The 20,463-nt window shown below is 40.1% G+C and overlaps 1 protein-coding gene and 1 pseudogene across 5 annotated transcripts; one reads left to right on the top strand and one right to left on the bottom strand.

Annotated features, from left to right (window-relative positions):
• Nucleotides 1-379: 379 nt before the first annotated feature.
• On the top strand, nt 380-1,786 carry LOC147419645 (uncharacterized; annotated as a pseudogene).
• Nucleotides 1,787-4,552: 2,766 nt separating this feature from the next.
• On the bottom strand, nt 4,553-10,736 carry LOC147419646 (uncharacterized). Of its 5 annotated transcripts, none has more exons than XR_015187194.1 (5): nt 10,514-10,670; nt 7,578-10,248; nt 7,421-7,499; nt 5,003-7,339; nt 4,553-4,926 (listed from the first exon to the last, which is right to left on the bottom strand). XR_015187194.1 is itself a non-coding variant. In XM_086506326.1 (4 exons), the coding sequence occupies exons 1-4, from the start codon at nt 10,601-10,603 to the stop codon at nt 9,883-9,885; spliced, it is 216 nt and encodes a 71-aa protein (XP_086362452.1). In that variant the 5' UTR covers nt 10,604-10,736; the 3' UTR covers nt 9,792-9,882. The 5 variants fall into 5 exon arrangements, 1 of the variants encoding a protein (XP_086362452.1); XR_015187195.1 differs by lacking the exon at nt 4,553-4,926 and having other exon boundaries at nt 5,244-5,258; nt 5,370-7,339; XR_015187196.1 differs by lacking the exon at nt 4,553-4,926 and having other exon boundaries at nt 6,704-7,339; nt 7,578-9,940; nt 10,018-10,248.
• Nucleotides 10,737-20,463: the final 9,727 nt, after the last annotated feature.

A 20,463-nucleotide genomic window follows, 5' to 3' on the forward strand; every position in this document is an offset into this window, starting at 1 on the left:
TGATATTGAAGTTCAAAGCGTTGGGTTAGAGGAAGCCAAAGGCGTAAAAGAGCTAGAATTGCATGGAATGACAAGTGGAAATCTAAATTTGAGTGGGTTGAGCTTGATAAGGTGCAAGCCAAAATGTTTTGTTCTATTTGCAAAGAAGATAAGCATTGTAAAAGTGAATTTGGAACGGATGGGGCAATAAACGTACAACAAAGTGCTTTAGCATACCTTGCATACAGGTGAAAAGAATCCCACCATATTGTGTCATACACAATCTTTGAAAAAAATTGAATCCATCTCCGGGGGATCAAAAAAACATAAAGTACTTGCATGGGCATTGCATAGTGGGAAAAAAATCTTAGAATTTTGTGTTACTAAGCATTTTGAAGGCATGGAGGATAGCATGAAAAATTTGTTTCGGGTTTCTTATTTTGTTGCCAAAAATGATATTTCTTATACAAAATATGTTCCCACGCTTGAATTGCTTAGAGAATGTAACACTCCGAACATCCCCGAGACCATGTATAAAAATGATAAGGCGTGTGCTTCTTTTGTGCACTACATTGGGAAAGGACTTGAGTTAGAGTATTTGCCTCATGTTCATCAGTCTCCATGTTTTGGTATCATGATAGACGAGTCAACCGATATTTCAATAGATGAGCATTTGATTGTTTATGTTTCTTATATAAAGGACAATGAGCCCAAAATCTCGTTTCTTGATCTTTTGGAGGTACATGATCGAACATCTATTGGATTATTTACCTCATTGAAAAAATTATTGTTAGATTTTGGCTTAAATGAAAAAAAGTTCGTAAGCTTTGGTTAAGATGGGGCATCAGTAATGATTGGCAAAAAATCAGGGATCGCTCCAAGGTTCAAAGATGTATATCCTTTTTTGACTTCCATACATTGTGTGGCTCACCGCACTAATTTATGTGCTAGTAACACCATATGTGAATTTCCATTTGGGGTGTATGTTGATGCTACATTAAACGAAGTGGCTACTCATTTTAGAAAAAGTGTAGCTCATTTAGAAAAGTTAAGATCTTTGCAAGACAAATTTGATCTACCTTTTCTTAAGATAGAGGGCATACATACAATTCGATGGTTGAGTAGGCATAAAGTCCTTATAAAATTTTGTGAATTGCTTGAACCATTGCTTGACTACTTCAAAAAGGAAAAACAAAGCATTTTTGCTAAAATCTCTTCATTTGCATTTGTGTATGTTGCACATTACTTAGGTGATTTATTCTCTCATTTGACAAGTCTTAGTAAGCTCTTTCAATGCACTTATGTTGATGTGACTACTATCTCTGGCATAGTGGATGCCAAAATTGTGGCAATGGAGAGTGAATTTGTGATGAGACCTAGCCTTGATCTCAATGCCTTAGAGTTAGATGGCTATGGTTATCGTATAATTCCTTATTATGGGCCATCCAAAGGACTTTTATATGAACTAAGATCGTCAATGCGGGGCTCAAATTTTAGAAGTATTGAACTCAATCGAGAAAAAGGTGGCTTTGATCTTGAAAATGCAATAACCTTTCAAAAATCTTTCACAAGCCATATAATTGAGAATTTGAAAGAGAGATTTGAGGATACCTCTATTTTGAGCCATTTCAAACTTTTATCTCTTTCTTGCTATCGTCCCACAAAAGATTTTCGAAAAGATTTGAAAAACTTCGGTGGTGATGGGATAGAGGAGATAATAAAGTTCTATGGTCAAAGTAAAAGGTTGAAAGGGGGGGAACTCATTGAGCCTTTCATTGATCCTTTTTTATTGAGGAAAGAATTTTAAACTTTTAAATACTAAGCTTACAATGAGTGGAAGGGGTGGAACTTCAAAAATACATGGTGCTACATTGGTAACAATGAAACTTTGAGGGAAAAGTATGCATCATTACTATTGCTTGCTCAAATAGCATTGGTACAATGTTGCAGTACGGCTATTTGTGAGCGTGGCTTTAGTGTTCAAAATATTATCAAATCAAAGCTTAGGAATTCTCTCACTACTAAGAGCATGCGTACTTTGATGAGAATTTCTCTTGAAGGGCCACCATTGGAGGAATTCAATTTTGATGAAGCGATTGGATTATGCGGGATGATACAAAGACCTCAAAACATATATTTAGCTCCATTGAGGACTAGATTGTAAGTTTTTATATCTTGTATTATTTTAAAGTTATATATTTTGGATTAAATTTTAAAATTTGTTTTTAATTAATATTTCTTATGTTTTTTGTCGAAGAAGAATGGATCAAATTTTGTTGTTTCATCTTTGAGATCGGAGAAAAGATTCCTCTTTCTATGAGTTTTCATACATAGCTTTCCCTAGCCAATAAACATTTTGGTGCCTTTCTTTCCAATAAAAAGTGGATCAAATTTTGTTCCTTCATTTTTGTTGACCTGTGGAAAGCCATAGGATTCATTGTGCAAAGTTGTTGCAAAACTGAGGCCGTTGGATTCTTTGGCTAGATGAGCGCTACATGGCAAGGTTCTTTGTAAAATATATTTGTTGTCCCTTTTGTTTCCTTACATCACCTTCTTTGAGAGACAAGTGTCCCTAAGGGATTCAAAAGTCTTGTGAATAGAAAGCTTAAACTTTGGAATAGAAAGCTATTCTCCAAGGCAGCATTTACTTTGTCTCATACTTGAAAATGACTTTAGAGATCAAAACATTAAACAAAATATTCATAGGAGTTTGATCTTATGATGCAGTCTTCCAGAAAGTTTTTTGTTTAAACGGCAAGTTTCCTCCTTATACAAATACAAAATGGAAACACTAGTACAAATTTTCACCTTTGCAAAATATTCGAAACTATTCTCTAGTATATTTTATCGGGCTTTTTCTCCTTCTCCATTTTTTGCAAGCGGCTAATATCGATTTTCAATCGGCTTAAGCCTAAGCTCAGACACACCTTTCTCAAACACTGAGGTATTGATAAACGATTCTCTCATTTGAAGATTTCAAAAAAAAACACTTCACTAAATTGTTTAATTATTTTCTATGCTTATTTGAAGGCATTAAATTATTCTTTTGTTTTGATTTTTAATGTGTCTTTTTATTTTACTTCTTTCTTGTTTTATTTTGTTTCAAAATATTGATGTGCAATGTGTACCATTTACCTTATTATTGGGGCCCCTTCATAATATAAGCCATTTGCGAGTAATGGGTACCGACTAGAAAGAAATAAAAAAATGACATGATTCAAATTTATCTTAAATGTTATTTAAATTTTATAATATTAAATGGATCTTTTTATTTCACCTGTATATGGACAATACAATTTTATATTAAAACAATACAAGTGTAACATTGATTAAGACCTGCTTTTGATAAATCTTTCCTCCTCCCTTACCTTCAACAGGCCATCGTGAGTCCTCACCTTCTTAAGATAAGAGAAGATCTTTCTCTTGCTATGAGTTTCATATGTAACTCTCCTTTGCCAATGGACACTTTGTTGCCTTGTTTTGTAATCAATTCGATTCGAACTATTGACAATTTTGCTCTCTCAAAAGTTATTGTTTATTTGAATGTCATATAAGTTTTATCTTTCTTTTGTTAATAGAAATTTTATTAGCTCTCTCGCTTGCCAATATACATTTTGTTGTTTCTCTCAAAAAATTACTTTATAATCTTCCATGCCAATAAACAGGCTCTCTATATGGTTTAAGTATTGCTCAATTTAGAAATAATCTAATCATCTCAAAACTTAAATCTTACTCACATTATTGGAGTAAAATCTATCCAAAAAAAATTTTGTTTTTTTCCTTCACTTTGTAAAATTTAGAGTAGTAGTTTTTTTAAGTATAAAAGTTTGGGGTAAACTTAATTCACCTATGTCTATAGGTTTTCTAGTTTTTTTACTCAAGACAATATAAGAAAACCTACTTGCTTCAATAGTTGTAGGTATTATAAGGCTAAAAATTAAGGTTTTTTTCGAGCACTGTTTGGATCAATAGAGACTATCCTTCAAGAAAGAGGGGATCCAAATTACCCTAACTTGCGTCTCATTACTCTCCATACAATCCCTGAAGTTGTTGCAAAAGCTACAGCTTACAGTCTTATTCAAGCTCTAATTATAGGATAGCAATACACTAGAGCCATAGCTCATGGATATTGATCAATTAGGTGTCAATTCTTCCCAATTTCTCAAGTCATTTGTATTGCAAACCACACTTGCTCTTTACAACGTACAGTAGCTATATAGCTCCGCTGATTTGCCATATACTGATCAGGAAATTTTCTTGTGGTGAAATTTTTCTTCTTTACGACACTTTAGTCCCGGTTTCAAGCATACCATACCTATGGAAAAATTAAGACATACCATTACGAGAAATGTGATGTCCACATGAGCAAAAGATTCAAAGTTTTTTAGTAGCTTCATCTTCATGGAACATGCTACCAAGCTTGCAAAAATGATGGATGCCTCCTCGCTCTTGAAACAATATCAAAGAACGTAATTAAGTTAGAAAAGAACCATCAACTACACATCGATATTCACAGACATTTAATCGAATGCAAAGAAAAAATTGATAGCATTGGGTGCCAGAATTACCTTACAAAATCCAAACAGCACAATTACCGATTAGCTGGTTAAAGTATGGATGGTTGGCAATGGTGCTAGATATTGTATACAATCCATAATGGGTAGCCAAAGAGGAGAGATGGAGAAATTATAAACAATGCAAAACAGACCACTAGAGGTGGATAGAGGTCAACAAGGGAAGATGAAGGCACGTTCCTCGAATCCTAGAGACATTTTTTGACAACTACAAAGATGTCAAGATTGTATTTGCTGACAGTGAGATGTGGGAAATTGGAATTATTGTCATGTCCACTCTCTGGGTGGGTGCGCACTCACGAAGGAAGGTTTGCGAGTTCAACAAAATTGGCTTCTCAACCAAGATTTCAGTGGTCTCCCGCCAATCGATTACCTGTTTTACAATGCATCACAACAGCTAATGAGAAACACAAAATGCTGCCAACTAAGAGTTAAAAAGAAGATTCCACCTTTAAAGAACACTGAATTTTCTAAGAGATGGCCACTACTGATTGGCAAAGTCTATTTCATCAAGCAATGAACCACTCATGCGACAGCCGGGTTCAGTAGCTGTCCATCCAAAACTGGAGCAATTTGAGTGTTTCTACAGACTGTTTTTTTTTTTTTCTTATTGGAGGTGTTGCTACCAACTTATCACAAGTGTTGTAGTCCAAGCAATCTGAGAGCACTCGCTTTGAAACGTTGAAACAAGCCACAATGTTGCGCCTGTAAAATTAGCTCAATTGGTAAACCTCCACATTTCACTTAGAAGGCATAGTTCAATAACGATCCTACAACTGACATGGGCTAGACCATTCTGCTCCTTTTCTAACCTACATTAAGGCATTAGTAGAGCAAGGAACCCTTTCAGACATTTGAGATCTGCTGCCCATGAAGTATGACAGGCCAATCCATTGATGGATAGACAGTTATCTTCCTTTGATGGCTTCACAGCACCTTCCTTTTTTTTCTTTGAGAGGTGCATTGTTAACTCCACATCATCTTATTCCTCTAAAGTAGGCCATAGTGACTTTTCACCTTGTCTGCCTACAAGCCCACAGCCCTAGGTGTAAGCAAAAGTTCCCTTAAAACACAAAAGGTATAGATCAAACCCCCCTTCTGCTCTCTTCGCAAGACATGTGCTCCAGCCCTCCTCCCCTCATGGCCTGTGGTATGCAAGCTTAAAACGCCCTTTTTCAATATGGTTCCAGTCCTGCGCAGGTAAGATCATGCCTTAAGAATTCTTTCACTTAGACCTATCCACAAACCAATCCCGAGTGGATGTGTTAACAACCTTCACTTAAATTCAAGCACCCATCCCCAGCATCCATGCAGAAAATTCAAGCATGTGTTAACAACCTTCACTTAAATTCAAGCACCCATCCCCAGCATCCATGCAGAAAACCAATCCCGAGTGGATGTGTTGGAAACCTTCGCTTAAATCAAGCACCCATCCCCAGCATCCATACAGAACAGGTTGCTGTACAACTACAAGGCTGGCTCAAAAAAGCTAATGTGTATGAATCCATACAGAACAGGTGGATATACAACTAAAAGGCTGGCTACAAAAAGGCTAGTGTGTGTTAACAATCAGGCAAAGTTGCTTGACAGACGACTCTGCACCTTCGAAGGACTATTCAATAAAGAATACCAGGGCCTAACTCAACACATTCCCCGGGTAGGAATTGAACCTTAGCCTTGTTGACTGAAACCAACAGCTCTGCCACTAAGCTACCGAGGACAAGAACCCACATGTACTAGCACCACTGTTCGGGTAAAAATCATTTTCACAAACATACAAAAATCCCTCCAAGACAAATCTGAACCAGAAATTTTACAATACTAGCCAATATTTTTGCAAAATTACACTTATTTATATAATTAAAGCGGAATTTTTTCCTTCTTGCCCTCCCCTCAACCGGCCACTTTGATTTTGCAACCGGCTCAAGGCTTAAGCTGAGGCACACTTTTCCCGAACACTGAGCACCACCAACACAAAATCTGCATTCACCCGAATTACTTGGTTGTCAGCCTGGCGCATGCAGCTTTCACCCCTGATGTATTCTACTTCAACAGGGGAGACCGACCGCAAGCACCACTCCAGCTACCCGATCACTTCAGCTTAGCATGGCTTCCTTTACATGCAACTAAACTTAACAATTGCAAACAAGTAACCCGATCACAATACACAATTTTACTGCATGGCTTCTTGCGTATAAGGTCTGACAAATTTATTTTGAAAACCGCCAAATAACTGAACATCAACAAACTAAGCACTCCTCAATGGAGGTACTCTGCAGACCACCTCTGAAGTGGAAGTTACTTTGCTACAATCTCTCTGTTGAGCAGGCACAGGAAAACAACCTGCCCACAATTGTCATGATGGAAAAAGAGGGGCATCGAAGATCACTTATCCTTCATTTCCAGGCATCAGAAAAACTTGGTGCTTGCTTTTCCCAGGCATATTGTCCTTACAGAATTCAAGAGACTTGTCTTCTTATGGTGGCTGAGATGACACAAAAGTTCAACATTGACAATCAATAGCAGACTTTGTGTGGTGGCCATTACAAGAGGGTAACTTGATCAACAATATCCTCTGAATGAACTGAAGGATTGATATCAACGAATAATAACTGAGTCTGTAGAGACTTCACTTCAGTAAAATCCGGACCAGCCTTGCAAAATAGTGCAATGCACCCAAGAAGTCATGGAATTCTAGAATACGATGTCTTGGACGCTCCAGAACATTGTAGTAGTGATTGCAGAGCTAAACAGTGGTAGATTTGAGCTTTGTCACAACCTGCTTCCTGACAATAAAGTAACTCTGGATTCAAGATTGCATATTCTTTATGTGAAACAATAAGAACTTCAGAAGAGCAATTCAATACATTCATGTCGAGACAATATCCAACGATATGCCTTTCCCTGAGATAATGTGTCTTTGCCTGTTGATGTGGAGCTGACATTCTGCGAAATCACCCACCGTACAAGGGTAAAGGTAAAGACATACAACCATGAGAGAGGTGTTAAGGGAGACCCACATACCAGTAATAGGAGCCATGTAATGCCACTTTAGGTCCTCTGCATCCAAAGCGAACACCAAACAGCAGCTGTGGCAGTACCAGAATGCTCTGCAAGCACCACTCCCAACAAAAAGGCGTATACTACAATTCTGTTGTTCCACTTGACCCGAGGTACCACACACATTTTGACAGAATATCACAAGTTCTTGCTGTACCATTGAGGTGCACAATTCAGAGCCTTCGGTTACGTTCCAAATAATATGAATCGTAGACCCAGCACAAGAGAGGATAGCTGATTATAATGTATGTAAAAAGGGCACAGGGCTTTGCTTAGCAAACTTACACAACTATATATTGATACTTATCACTGCTAGATACACAACACAGACTATATCTTGTACCATCTAAATTGACAGAATGATGCAGATCAAAGTAATAAATTCATATCTTGTACCATAAAAATTTACAGAATTATGAAAGAGGAGAGTATCAAGGGACACATTCATAGCTTGAACCATGTAAAATTGACAGAATGATGTTTAAGATGGGAGTATCAAAGGAAACAGCTTCAATGAGACATAATGTGGAACTAAATGTTCCGAAAACTAGAAAAGAAATAAAACTTTTAACTGAATCTACATGTGCCTACTTGGCTGTCAGGATGCATTCAAAATGAAAGACGCGTCTTTAACCTTAGCTTCCCATACAAACCTCTCCCCAGCCCCAATATTCAGAAAAGAAATGGACAGATGCTGGTGAGGGGGTCGGATTCAAGGCACAGCTGCGTATGACTCTGGCATGCCTCTCACTCCTCTACCCATGACGAGAAACATCTACACCAAGATTTTCATGTAGCATTGAAGCAGTAGTGCATGCAAGGAACCAGAACTTGACTGTCGCATGCCTCCCTGCCAGAAGTTAATACCAATCATAAGAAGAGTCTAAACCAAAAGTCCAAAAGTCTCATGTAACATACGAGTATTACTGTGATTGCAAGGAACCAGACCTCAATTGTGGCATGACTCCCTACCAGAAGTTAACGCACATACCTTACCCAAAGACACGAACTGTCTACACCAAAATCTCATCTTAAGTTCATGCAGAAATGCAATTGCGAGAAGCGAGCGGAGCCTTTCGTGTTGGAAGCTCTCGGCAGCAACCAAGTGCCACCCGCCGTAGAATTTGTGGCTAATAATTGTTGCAAAATAACACCATGGAAGACAATTACACAAGACTACAAGAACACTCGTAGTCAAAAGCCACTCCCTCAGCATTACAGTCACTAAATGTACCACTTTTCGCTGCATAAGGCTAGCACATCTGAAAGCACGCTACTCCAAAGAGAAAAGTAACAGTCTTCGACTCGCAAACACCAAACTGAATGAATGCTATGAATGCTCTGAAAACATCTTATGAAGGCCAAAATTGGCCGCAGTCTGTTAGAGATGTAGCACAGCTAACATTGCATAGCTCTACGTAGCCTATCACCCTAACTACTTGAGAAACGCTTTGTACACCTAAATTATCTGTTACTGCAAGGAAAATATGAAGTGGAGTCGGCTCGGAGAGCATAAAATATAACCCCTTGAAGATTAAACCTCTTTCCAAATAAAGCTCAAATAAAGCTCTTCTCCCTGGTGTCCTCCACTTTAAACACCTGCTCACTCACCCAAAAAACTACCAAATCCCTCATGCAACACTATTCGTTTGCCGAATAAATATATTTTGCTGCACCTCTATCTATCTATCTATCTATCTATATATATCCTCCACTTTTAACACCTTCAGCAACTCCTCAAAATTGGTGCCAGTAACTCCCTGTTCACTTACACTTCCCCATACATCCAATTGCATCTCCAAACTGAAATGGAATATAACTATTGAAATGGAGTTGTACATCTAGAACAGCCCCAAGAATATGTGATCCCAAGCAGATACCTAGCAGGTAAGCAAGTAAGACACCTCCGAAATATTATTTTCACACTCATGCTTGATGTCAGACAAAACCATAAGATGGAACCTAATAATAATAAGCATGCACACATCCGTGTATGACTTTTTACAATTCTATCTCACCCCAAACTCAGAAAGAGGGCCTTGCACTCATCACGTCCTTGGACTCATTAAATACTTGCTAGGAACCAACTTCGCCCTGCGCATATTCCAGTCAGATGCAAAACAAATCCCAATCTCAATCTCTTCACAGCAAAGATTATAAGTCCAAGCAAGTAATGAGCTCTCTCTCTCTCTCTCTCTCTCTCTCTCTCTCTCTCTCTCTCTCTCTCTTCTCTCTCTCATTCATTGCATCATTCGATGAAGACGTCACACTATCCTCTGACACAAATCCCATGTTTCACTAAATATGGGCTGTAAATGAGCAGATGCCTGCACACAACCAACAAGTCCATGCTCAAAGACCATGTAAAAACAGAAATATATGAGAAACCAGCAAAAGAACCCACCACATGCACACAAATAAATAGGAGCCAGACACCAAGGAGGGGGTAGAGCCCCCCTCCCTACACAAAAAGTTTTTTTCCCATTACTATGGATCCACCCCGTGAGCGCACCCATAGGGGAAGGATCGCATGTAGAACAACAGAACTTTACATCAACCACAGAGAGATGCTACAAGGCAGCATGTCAAATATGTCGAAATTTCCTCAAAAGCCACCAGCATACTTCCACCATTCCTGCTACCAAAACAAACACAGGAAACTTGAAAACTGCCAAAATGAAGGCATGCACACACAATGATACTGCCATACTAGAGGTGTACAGGAAGAAAATTATGAGTAGAGGCATCCACAAAGTGAAAAAATGCAAACTTTGCAAACGCCGAACGGACTCTCTCTCTCTCTCTCTCTCTCTCTCTCTCTCTCTCTCTCAGATGGAAAGAGTGCAGAAGACGATTGACCCGTTCGGCAAAACAGAAATGCATGGAATTAGACTGCTCACCGCCAACTTCAAGCCTCGGAGGCACTCTCCGTCACGTACGATCAAAACGGCAGACGGGACTCGGAGACGGCAAAGAAACCAAACGCACATCTACATAACAGCATCAATGGCGAGCAGAGGCAGATCTGTGGGTAGGAAATTGGAATGGGGAAGATACGAATATTTCTAAAAGACCCATTCCACACGAGTCCGGACGATCCGAAGTGACAAGGCGATAGTCACGACTCACGAGTAGACGGTGGCACTAAGTAACACCTATATTTAATGGAGGGGGAAAGTAATGGGATCGACGGTCGGGGTTGGGGGGCGGGAGCTTGAGGCGCACTAAACCTGGCCAACGCGAAAAACGAAGCACATCGTTGAAAAAATGAGGGGCACTAAATTTGGTCCCAAAAACGAGACGCGGTCGAGATTTGAACCCATGACCTCACAGTCCAAGCTTAGGGTCACATGGGTTAACCACCTCACCTGTGCGCACATTGTGTATCCCAAACCGTTTTTACGATGTAATATTGTGAGTTGATATGCATTGTCCACGTTGTCCAGGTTTAGTTTTTGAGCAAACATCTGCGGCTGCGATCTTTTTGGTCTTCGTGCGTGAACTTCCCCGCCCTTGATCCCATTACCACACCCCCCCCCCCCCCCCCCCCCTTAAATGTAGGTGTCACTCAGTATTGAGGTAGACCTAGTGACAAAATTCTTTCACACCAAGAAGTCCACAACCATGAACACTTTGGTTACATCTTTGTTACCATCGGCAAATTCGAGCAAGGAGTATCACAGAGCCTCTTCCTCTTGAGGCAACTCGTCATAAGGATCTTGGGTTCTTGCTTAGCATACATAATAGCATAGTAATGAAGATGGAGAAGATGGAAAGCTTTAAGCATTGAAGCATAGCTCTTGGTTGGATTTGCATTTCATAGCCAAGAGTGTTGGTGTAAGCTCTCGACTTCTCAAGGAGCTTGGAGAAGGAGATGGAGCTCTTGCACCTTGCCTAGCACACAATGAGAGTGTTTGTGAGTGTGTGTGGGTGAGTATACCCCCTAAGCAACCCCCTAGCTTGCTTGGGTCGACCCCCCCTTGTAGCTCATGCTTGAAGCTCATTGGACCCCTCCAGGCCTAGCCAATCATAAGCAGGAGGCATTACAAGCAGCAAGGGTAGCCTTGAGACAAGTGTCCCCCCTTTCCCCTTTGAGAGAGAGGGCTAGATAAATACAAAATCAATTAATTAAATCTCCTAAATTATCATTGGACCCCTTGGGTGGCCAACCAATAGGCTTCAGGCACACAATGAGGGCAACATGAGGAGGAACTTGACAAGTGTCTCTTTTGCTTTCTTTGTACCATGCATGCCTTGTGTGAGTGTGTGGGTGTTCTCTCTCATCCCCCCTCATGTAGGGCTCGCCCCCTCCTTGTAGGGATTGAATCTTTGACTTTTTGACACCTCAACCCCTTATGCATAGGCCCAGTTCCCACCACAAGCTTGGCCCTTAAGCACTTTAAGCTTTGGCTGGGTTCTCACCTCAAGTGCAACCCTAACATCTCAAGCATGTCAAGCACCTCAAGCATCTCAATCATTAAGCACCTCAAGCATCTCAAGCACCTCAATCATCAAGCACCTCAAACACCTTAGTCATCAAGCATGACAAGCAGGACAAGCACCTCGAGCTGGGTCGGGTTCCCGCGCCTCAAGCTCAGCCCTAGCTTACCTAAGGTCAAAGGACTCTTACACATATTATTGAGGTCTTCAATGAAGCTAACCCTAAGGTCTTATGCTCCATTGGTTAGCCTTGCTCTTTGATAGACCATCTCTCATTTGGGCCCCTTTACCAATGGCCCCGTGTTGAGATAGATCTAAAAGCACATGTCTATATCTTAACCCTTGTTCCCGTTTATTCTCCCACATTAAGTGATCAGTTTAATATGAGAAAATCATTTGGGTTGGTTAGATATTAGTTTTTATGACATTACCTCTCTCTTGAAATCATAGTCTTCCTCGACTATGAGGTAGATATGGTAAAGTCTCACCCATTAGTCCATTGGTCTTAGTGGGTAGAGGATCCATTTTTACCCTACGACATCATTCCAGAGTGGATGACTAATCCACTTGGTGCTTGAGAGACATTGTCTGCCACAAGCATATCTTCTCTTTTTAGTCCATATCATACTTCCAAAGTAGAGTGACAAGTTCTACTTGGTGTTTGGGAGACGTAGTCACCACAAACATGATCCTAAGTATGCATACTTCTTATAATTTGTGCACGAAACATAAAAAGAGAGTCTTATAAGACAAAAACATGGATCATTAAAAATGCATTTCTTTTACATTTGCTTACTCTTTTGTGTCATTGTAAGTATCATTAACAAGGTTCATATTATCCTTAAGCTATGTTCTTTGTATGCATTTAGCATCTTTGAAAGGATAATTCTTAACTTAAATAAGATATTGTCAGTAATCTTACCATTTCTTAATACCTTGTGTTCCTGTCGAAGGATGAACTTGGGTTGGAGCTCGTTTGCTTCATCCTCGATCTCTAATGGGTCTACATTTATAGCCTCTATTGGTGGCTCTCCTTAATAAGGCTCGAATAGGCTCTCATGAAAAATGATATATATGAGCCAAGAGTTGGGCAACTTTAATTGTTTAGTAAGACCCAAAGAAAGATTTCTTTTTCTTTAAAGGATAAGGCTCTTTTATGCCTAATGGCAGGAGCCTCTTTTGCCTAGCTAATAGATGGATATAGCCTGTTTAATCTTCTAAAAAGATTCGTTTTGATCTCGGCTATACTCCTTTTCATTGAAGATCTTCCCAGGTACCTTAAGCTACAAGGGACGTTTGGATCTTCCGTCTTTAGCCTCGAAAGGTACTTTCCCCTTAGAAGTATGTTCATGTTATTAGAGACATACTGTTGTTAGGGTAAGTACTTCTCCCATTTTGAGCATTGATCTATCACAATCTTTTAGTAGATCAAGGATCATTAGTTTTGTGATTTGCCTTTTGGCCATCCGTTGGAATAGTAGGCCAACATAAGAGGGTTACTCTAGTTCTGATAGAGACTCTATCAGAAATCAGTGGTCATGGTAGGATTTCTATCCGACACAATTAGATGTTGGCAAGCCATAGTCCTTCTATCATACTTCATCTTTTGGTATACCATACATTTTGAAACATACTCTTGTATGTTCTTGTTTCTTGGTAAGCCAATACAAGTATGCTTTTATTCCTAAAAGAATAAATTCGAATTCCTCTTTGCCCCACATATAGGAGGAGCATGGGAAGTGAGGAAGATATAGCCTATTGAGGTATGGAAGATAACCATCCTCTAACGTGAGTGGTTCTTTTTCTTCCATTTGTAAAGGCTATTATTATATCCCTAAAGCCTGGGTTAGAAGCATATTTAACTATCATAAAACATAGTTCATTGTAAGTTGCTATTGATACCCTATCTACCCTTGGCCATCGGGAAAGTGCATTGGCTACATGTTTGTGCTTGCCAGCAATGTGAGCAATGTAAAATTTAAATTGCAAAAAGAAATTTGCCCACCTCATTTGATTGTCGAAGAGCTTGGTTTGTATCATGGATGGAGTCCGCAAGAAGTACTTCCATGTGTCAACGGCATGTAAAACAGCTCGTAGTTCCTTTTGTATATGTCTAGCATTCACTCATTGGATTTGAGTCTTTGAATCTTGTATTCTATGGTATTCCCTTCTTGAAGCAAATTTTTTCTTGAAGGCATGCATCCAGGCATTACATTGGACCTCAAATAGCTTTGAGAGATCCCGTAGTGTAAGCATAAGTTGAGAGATAAGTTTCTCTTTGAACTTTTCAAAAGTATTTTTCTCTCTTTGTAGTCCATGTACAGTTAACGTTCTTTTTTGTTAAGTCATGTATTGGACCTGCTATAAGCATGAATTTTTCCTATGAAGCATCTCTAGTATGCACTCATACCTTTAGAGCTTCGCAACTCATGTAGACTCCTTGGATTAGGCCATCTTTTTATTACCTCTACCTTTTGTGGTTCCATACAAATACCACCTTTAGAGATAATGTGACCTAATTACTGAATCTCTTTAAAAAAAAATCCACTTTTCTTTTGGTTAGAGGAAAGCCTAATCTCTCTCAAAACTTGCCAGTTCATGCTATTGCCTTTTGAACTCCTCTTGTGGAGCTTATAAAGCTCAATAAGGAGGCTTATTAGGCAGTGAGCTTCGTGGTAAAAGCTCCATTGCATGGTCATTGTCCCCTCATTGTGGAGATAGCTCACGGCGGTATCATCAATAAAAACATTTTGGAATCCATTTAGGAATGTAGAAAATTCTAATTCCTCTTGATTCCCATCTTTTTTTTTATTGTTATTGGTTGAAACATTGAATTTATTTACAGACTTTCTAATAAAAATCATGTATATGAATATATAGATTTTCATTAACTTGCAAAAAGCATGCATATTTACATGGGATAGGATGCTACCCGACTCATAAACATGTATGTACATATCTCCTAGCTTAGGAAAAACAAAAGCCTTTTGCTATGAGCATCCTCTTTTGGAGTTTCCAGCATAGAAACTCAAGGCGGGTTGTTGCGTGCATTTATTTGGGGACAAGCACGATAGACATGCCCTTGATGTCCACACTTGTAGCATTTGTTATCCTTACGATAATACTCTAGCTCTGTTGGAGAGAGTCTATTCTTACCTTTGTAGACTCCTTTCTCCTTAGCTTTGTTATCGGTGTTGCTAAAGTTGCCTTTGGAGGAAGTTTGAGCATTATTCCTTCCTCTAGACTCATTTTGATCCTTCACTTCCATGGGTTTAGAGTTTCTCTTAACCCCTTGTTGGAAATTGATTTGAGAGGCGACCATAGTATGGTGTATGACCGCCGATATGGCATTAGGCCTTTGTGAGTTAATATACTCGGCCATCTCGTCAAAAAGACCCGCACAAAATTGTTGCTTTTGCTCCTCAAAGCCTATCTTTTTGTAGACACTGGCTTTGAGAAGTAAATCCCAAAACTTATCTACATACTTCTGGATAGACTCGTAGGGAGAGAGTTTCAAGCTTTGCCATTCTGTGAGCACATTGTCTTTAGAGTTGCTTGCCAGAAATTGTTTCATGATGGAGGCTCTTAAAGCCTTCCATGTCCTTGGAGCTTTCCTTTGGGCTCGTAGGCTAGCCCACCATTGACGAGCGGAGCTCTGAAAATGCATAGATACCTGACGCAGTTTAGAGGACTCCATGAAGTCCTCATCACCAAAGGCCACATCAAACTGTTGGATGAAGGCCAAGATCTTGTCTGTAGCACCAAAGGTGCCATCATAGGTAAGAAAAGTGGTGTCCTTTCCTCCCTCCTTGAACTTCTTCAGCTTCTTGGACCTTCTCCATACCGGATAGGGCTTGCGATGGCCTTTCCTTTTGGGCTCTTTGAGAGAAGAGCCGCTACCTTCATTGGAATATGAGGAAGGTGATGAAGATGGAGAAGAGGGTGAGGTGACCTCTTTCTCTCCTTTTGCTTCTTTTGGTACCTCTCTTCCTTTTTGTGATAACGAGGAGGAGGACTTTCCGGCAATCTTTCTCTCTTGGGGGGAGTTGGAGATCGTTGAGGCTGCCGTCTTCTTGGAGCCACATCTTCAGAAGTATTGGGAGACTCACTTCTTTCTCCTTCTCTTGGGGAAGGCTCTATAGTAGAGACTTCACCTTTCTTCTTGGATGGAGGTAAGCCCGCTAGTAATCATTTAAGCGCTTCATATGGGTTCTCCTCTTCTCTCACCGTAGAGAGCCCTCTCTTGGAAATCTCTTGAAGAGACTTCTTAGGTGCTCTCTCTTTTGGGGGAGTTTGGAGAATCCCATAACTATGAAGTTGTTGGAAAACTTCACCTTGTAGGGCTGGGTTTCCCATAGCTTGTTGCAGCTTAGAAACAAGACACTTGATAAACATGGGAGCATCATCATTAGCACCTTCATGTGCAAAATCAAAGTTATCAATGCTCGTTCTACTCTCTTGATTATTGTCAGCCATGTTAACAAAATTATGTATGTACTTAGTGTATGATTTGGCAATTCAAAACCTTAGTTGCCACTCCTCTTAGCCTTTGAAAATTGGCTCTTAAGTATCTACACCCATGGCTCAAAGTGGTTAATTATAGAGAGTAGAGGAGTAGGTCTAACATAGCAGAGTTGCCGAGGGTTAGCTCCTTTCAGACTTCTTATGGCTCAATAATGGTAAAGCCGTAGGCAAGTATAAAAAGACTCCATTATTAAGTCCAAAGCTCCTGAGGTGTGCACCATATCCCACATAGTGGGCTCAACAAAACCGATAATAGATCCCAGTTCCACTTAACCTAATATAATTAACAACATCAACCATTTATAAGCTACTTAAGGACCTCTCTTCTTAAGCAAGAAAAGAGAAACCAAATGCTCTGATACCAATGTAATGGAAATGGCCTATGAACTTAGAGAATAGCGGAATTAAGATAATTAGAGTAAGCAACTTTGAGAGCATAGATGGTGGACTTAATTGGTAGTAGCAACTTAATCATAACACTTAATTAACTAGGCATGAGCAATACCTTTGCAAGAGAGAGAGAGAGAGAGAGAGAGAGAGAGAGAGATTTTAGAGAATATGACAACAGTTGAGGACCGGATTTATGTGGAACCAGTTGTGCGCTCCTTGCCGCACTGTCGAAGCAAGGGACTTGCCTAACACTGTGTGCGAGCCACAGATGCCTCCAAGCACACAACTAGCTTAAGTAGTAAGCTCAAAAGAGGGCAATGGTGTGTCACTCACCGCTCTATGCTCCTGCCGTGGAGGATTCCTCGCCGCGAAGAAGAAGGAGACGCCGCTACGTCGCGCTCAACCGCTTCACCGCCGTCGTGCCGTCGCAATGCTCGATCACACACACACACACACTCTCTCTCTCAAGTACACACACACACACACTAGTACACAAGGAGATGGAGAAGGAGATGGAGCAAGAGCACTCTTCTTGCATTGCACAAATGAGAGAATAAGTGAATTTTAGGTTTAGTTGGCTTTTATATGAGCTCACCCCATTCACACTTGGGCGCCCATGCTTAGCCAACTAATCCCTTGAATGTCCCAGTTAGAGTGCGCCTCTCATCGGCGATCACTCTTACCCTTTTCCTATTGGACCGACAAGCCTGGTACCTGACTCTTCCAAATAAATAATACAATGTCCACCGTAGGTTACAACGTCCGTCTCGTAGGTGATAGGGTGTCCGTGAGCCGTGAGGGTTAACATGCCCCCCTTCCTAATGTAGATTCCATCCTCAGAAGCTATTGAGTTGAAGCTCGTTGGTCGAGGTGGAAGAGCATTTGAGATGAATGTCCTTAGCCTTCTTCACTCACTGCAAAATCAAACAACATTGCACAGTAATTGCATTCTCATAAGCAATTAAAAAGCATATGCAATTTTAGGCAGACAATTGATTGGTAACAGAATTTAAAACAATTTGTCAGCAATAAACATTAAATAGCAATGTAATCAAATGCATAAATAGATGTAAAGGTAAAAAATTAAACAAGTCTGGGGTCGCTAATTTAACGGTCGAAAGGCACTAGAGATCGACTATTAATATCATGGGTAAGCTTCTTAATTTTCTCTGGTTAATTAAGTTGTTTAATCGCGAGAGCCAAGTATTTCATGTTCGAGGGCTGACTAGAGGCTATACCTAGAGGACCTTGTAGTTAAGCTACGATAAAAAGGAATTTCTCATGAAATCATTGCCTGACTGATTACCTTTGCTTTGACCCCCCAAAGTCTTTTCACAGTGATTCAATTTTGATGTGTGTGCTTATTTTGTATGCCTTGGGTTTTTTGCTTTTCAAGGAAAAGCGCCTACACTGGGAACCTCTAGGGCTCTAGTACCATAGGCGATACATGTGAGTGGAGTACCAATTTAAGCAGGGATTTCTCTTCCATCTTAAAATTTTACATTGTGGCACTTTGATATTTTTTTTGTGTTGTTTGTTTTCATCATTTTAATTTTGTAGCTTTGGGGGGTTATATAACTCTGATACACCTCCCCAGGCTCATCACACTAGTAAACTCCCTTTATAATACTTAAGCTAAAGGTCGATAGGGTCAAGCCCACTAGAAAGCCCTAGTACATTTCACACAATGCTGCCTAAATCGGATTAAGAACCTAAGTAACCATTGCTTATTAGGAAAGCATTCCCCATGGTATTAAGAGAAGATTTCTAACACCTAGCTTGGTCAAACTAGCTTAGTCGGACTGCTTGATTTTTAAACCTAGACAAGTGATTATGACAAAAAATTACATTGACTTAAATGTTTGATACTAAGCAAATGCGGTGAATATTAGGCTACCAATCACAATTAAAGAAGACAAACATGGATGCAAAATAGATAGGGGCAATGCTAATGGACAAAAAACACTTGTTTGTGTTGATGGTCGCGCTTGATCTGAAGTGTGAACGAGAGAAAGGTTCCATGAAGGTCCAAATCCTATCAATAGCAACACGCTCATGTACACACTAGGAAACAAAAGGAATACTTCCAGGAGGCACATTAGTGGAAAAAGGTACCAACACTTATTGAACACAACAAAAAACATAAGGAACCCTAACCTAATTATTTGCACTCCCCCTAGAGAGTCAAGGGAATAGGATATTGTAGAGGTTGGGGGGAAACCCTAAGGCTAAACCCCTATCCTAGTCGTCGAGATAAACAAAGTCATCATCCATGAGACCATATGTGCCATCCGTGTAGTCCTGTAAATTTTCTTCTTCATCATAGGTGCCCATGTTTACTAAGAAGGTCACTAGACGCCTATAGTCATCTTGGTCAAAAGGGTAGGCTTGTGCAATGGGAGAAACGCTCTCTACTAGGTATGGATCAGACGTGGTCAAGAGACGTATCAGCTATTCTAACTCCTCAAAATTCCTCTCACATGCTAGCGTACCTATCAAATCCCATTCACATGCAATCACTGGAAAGACCATGTGAAATATTTGTGAAAAGTAACGAGGGTACCTCTCACCCACGGCAGGAGTGGATGACTCTAGCGTACTAGCCATATTTGTACACGCAAATAGATGATGGTTAGAGTGCAAATATTACAAGGGTCGTGTTCTTGTGCATAATTTATTTTTATGATTTTGTGTTATGGCTCTTGCTCTTTTACTTTTTTATCTTGTTTTTGTGAGTATAAGGCTTTATATATACATTCCCTAAGATTGGAGATTAAGAGGTCAGGGAGAAAGGTTGAGAGGGAAGCAAGTGAATAATGGATGTCCACAAACACTCCCCCCTTCCTTGGATAGATCATACCGTTTGAAATGATGTCGTCACCCTTTGAAACCAGTTGTTATAGGTGAAGATTTTTGCCAGTAGTTTTCTATTACCTTAGGTGCCTCGTCGAGTTGCAAGGGTGGTAAGGTACTCTCCCATGATCGAACTTGAAGTGGTTCATCAAGTGATTCTTGAACACTGGAAGGTGTGGATTCCTTTGTAGCTTCATGGAGGTCCACTATTGTAGGTGGAGGTTGTGTAGAAGCTTTTACCTCTATGGATGTATTACATGAGGAGCTAGAAGCTTCATGGAACTCCCCCCTTCCTGAGCTAGGTGGAATAAATTGGTTTTGCTTTGGAGCCCAAACTAGCTCTGGACTAGGTGTGTAGCATTCTGTGATCTTTCCCTTCCCACAGTCTGCCATTGGCTTTAGCGTTACACTGTTTGACTCATATGGGTTTGTTGTCGATAGGGAAGGACACATTTTACGTTTAGGTACCTAAATTTTCTCATTTCCATCATAGTAGCCTTGGGCTTCTAATAGTCGTTTTGGAATCCATCGTGATTTGGTCTTGGCTCTCCTAGAGCGAGCTCTTGGTTTTTTAGAGAAATTTTTTCTTGGAATGGATGGGAGGGTTGAGGTAGTTGGAAGTAAGGCCTTGGGGACCCATTGA

This window comes from Adiantum capillus-veneris, chromosome 29, assembly GCF_014529385.1.
Source record: "Adiantum capillus-veneris isolate H3 chromosome 29, ASM1452938v2, whole genome shotgun sequence".
Lineage (NCBI taxonomy): Eukaryota > Viridiplantae > Streptophyta > Polypodiopsida > Polypodiales > Pteridaceae > Adiantum > Adiantum capillus-veneris.

Excerpts from the sequence above, each read along its gene's own strand:
- LOC147419646 (XM_086506326.1), bottom strand. The coding sequence starts at position 10,603 with ATGTGCGTTTGGTTTCTTTGCCGTCTCCGAGTCCCGTCTGCCGTTTTG. Across the intron at positions 9,941-10,017 it reads TATTTATTTGTGTGCATGTG|GCATCTGCTCATTTACAGCC; the intron begins GTGGGTTCTTTT and ends GGTTGTGTGCAG.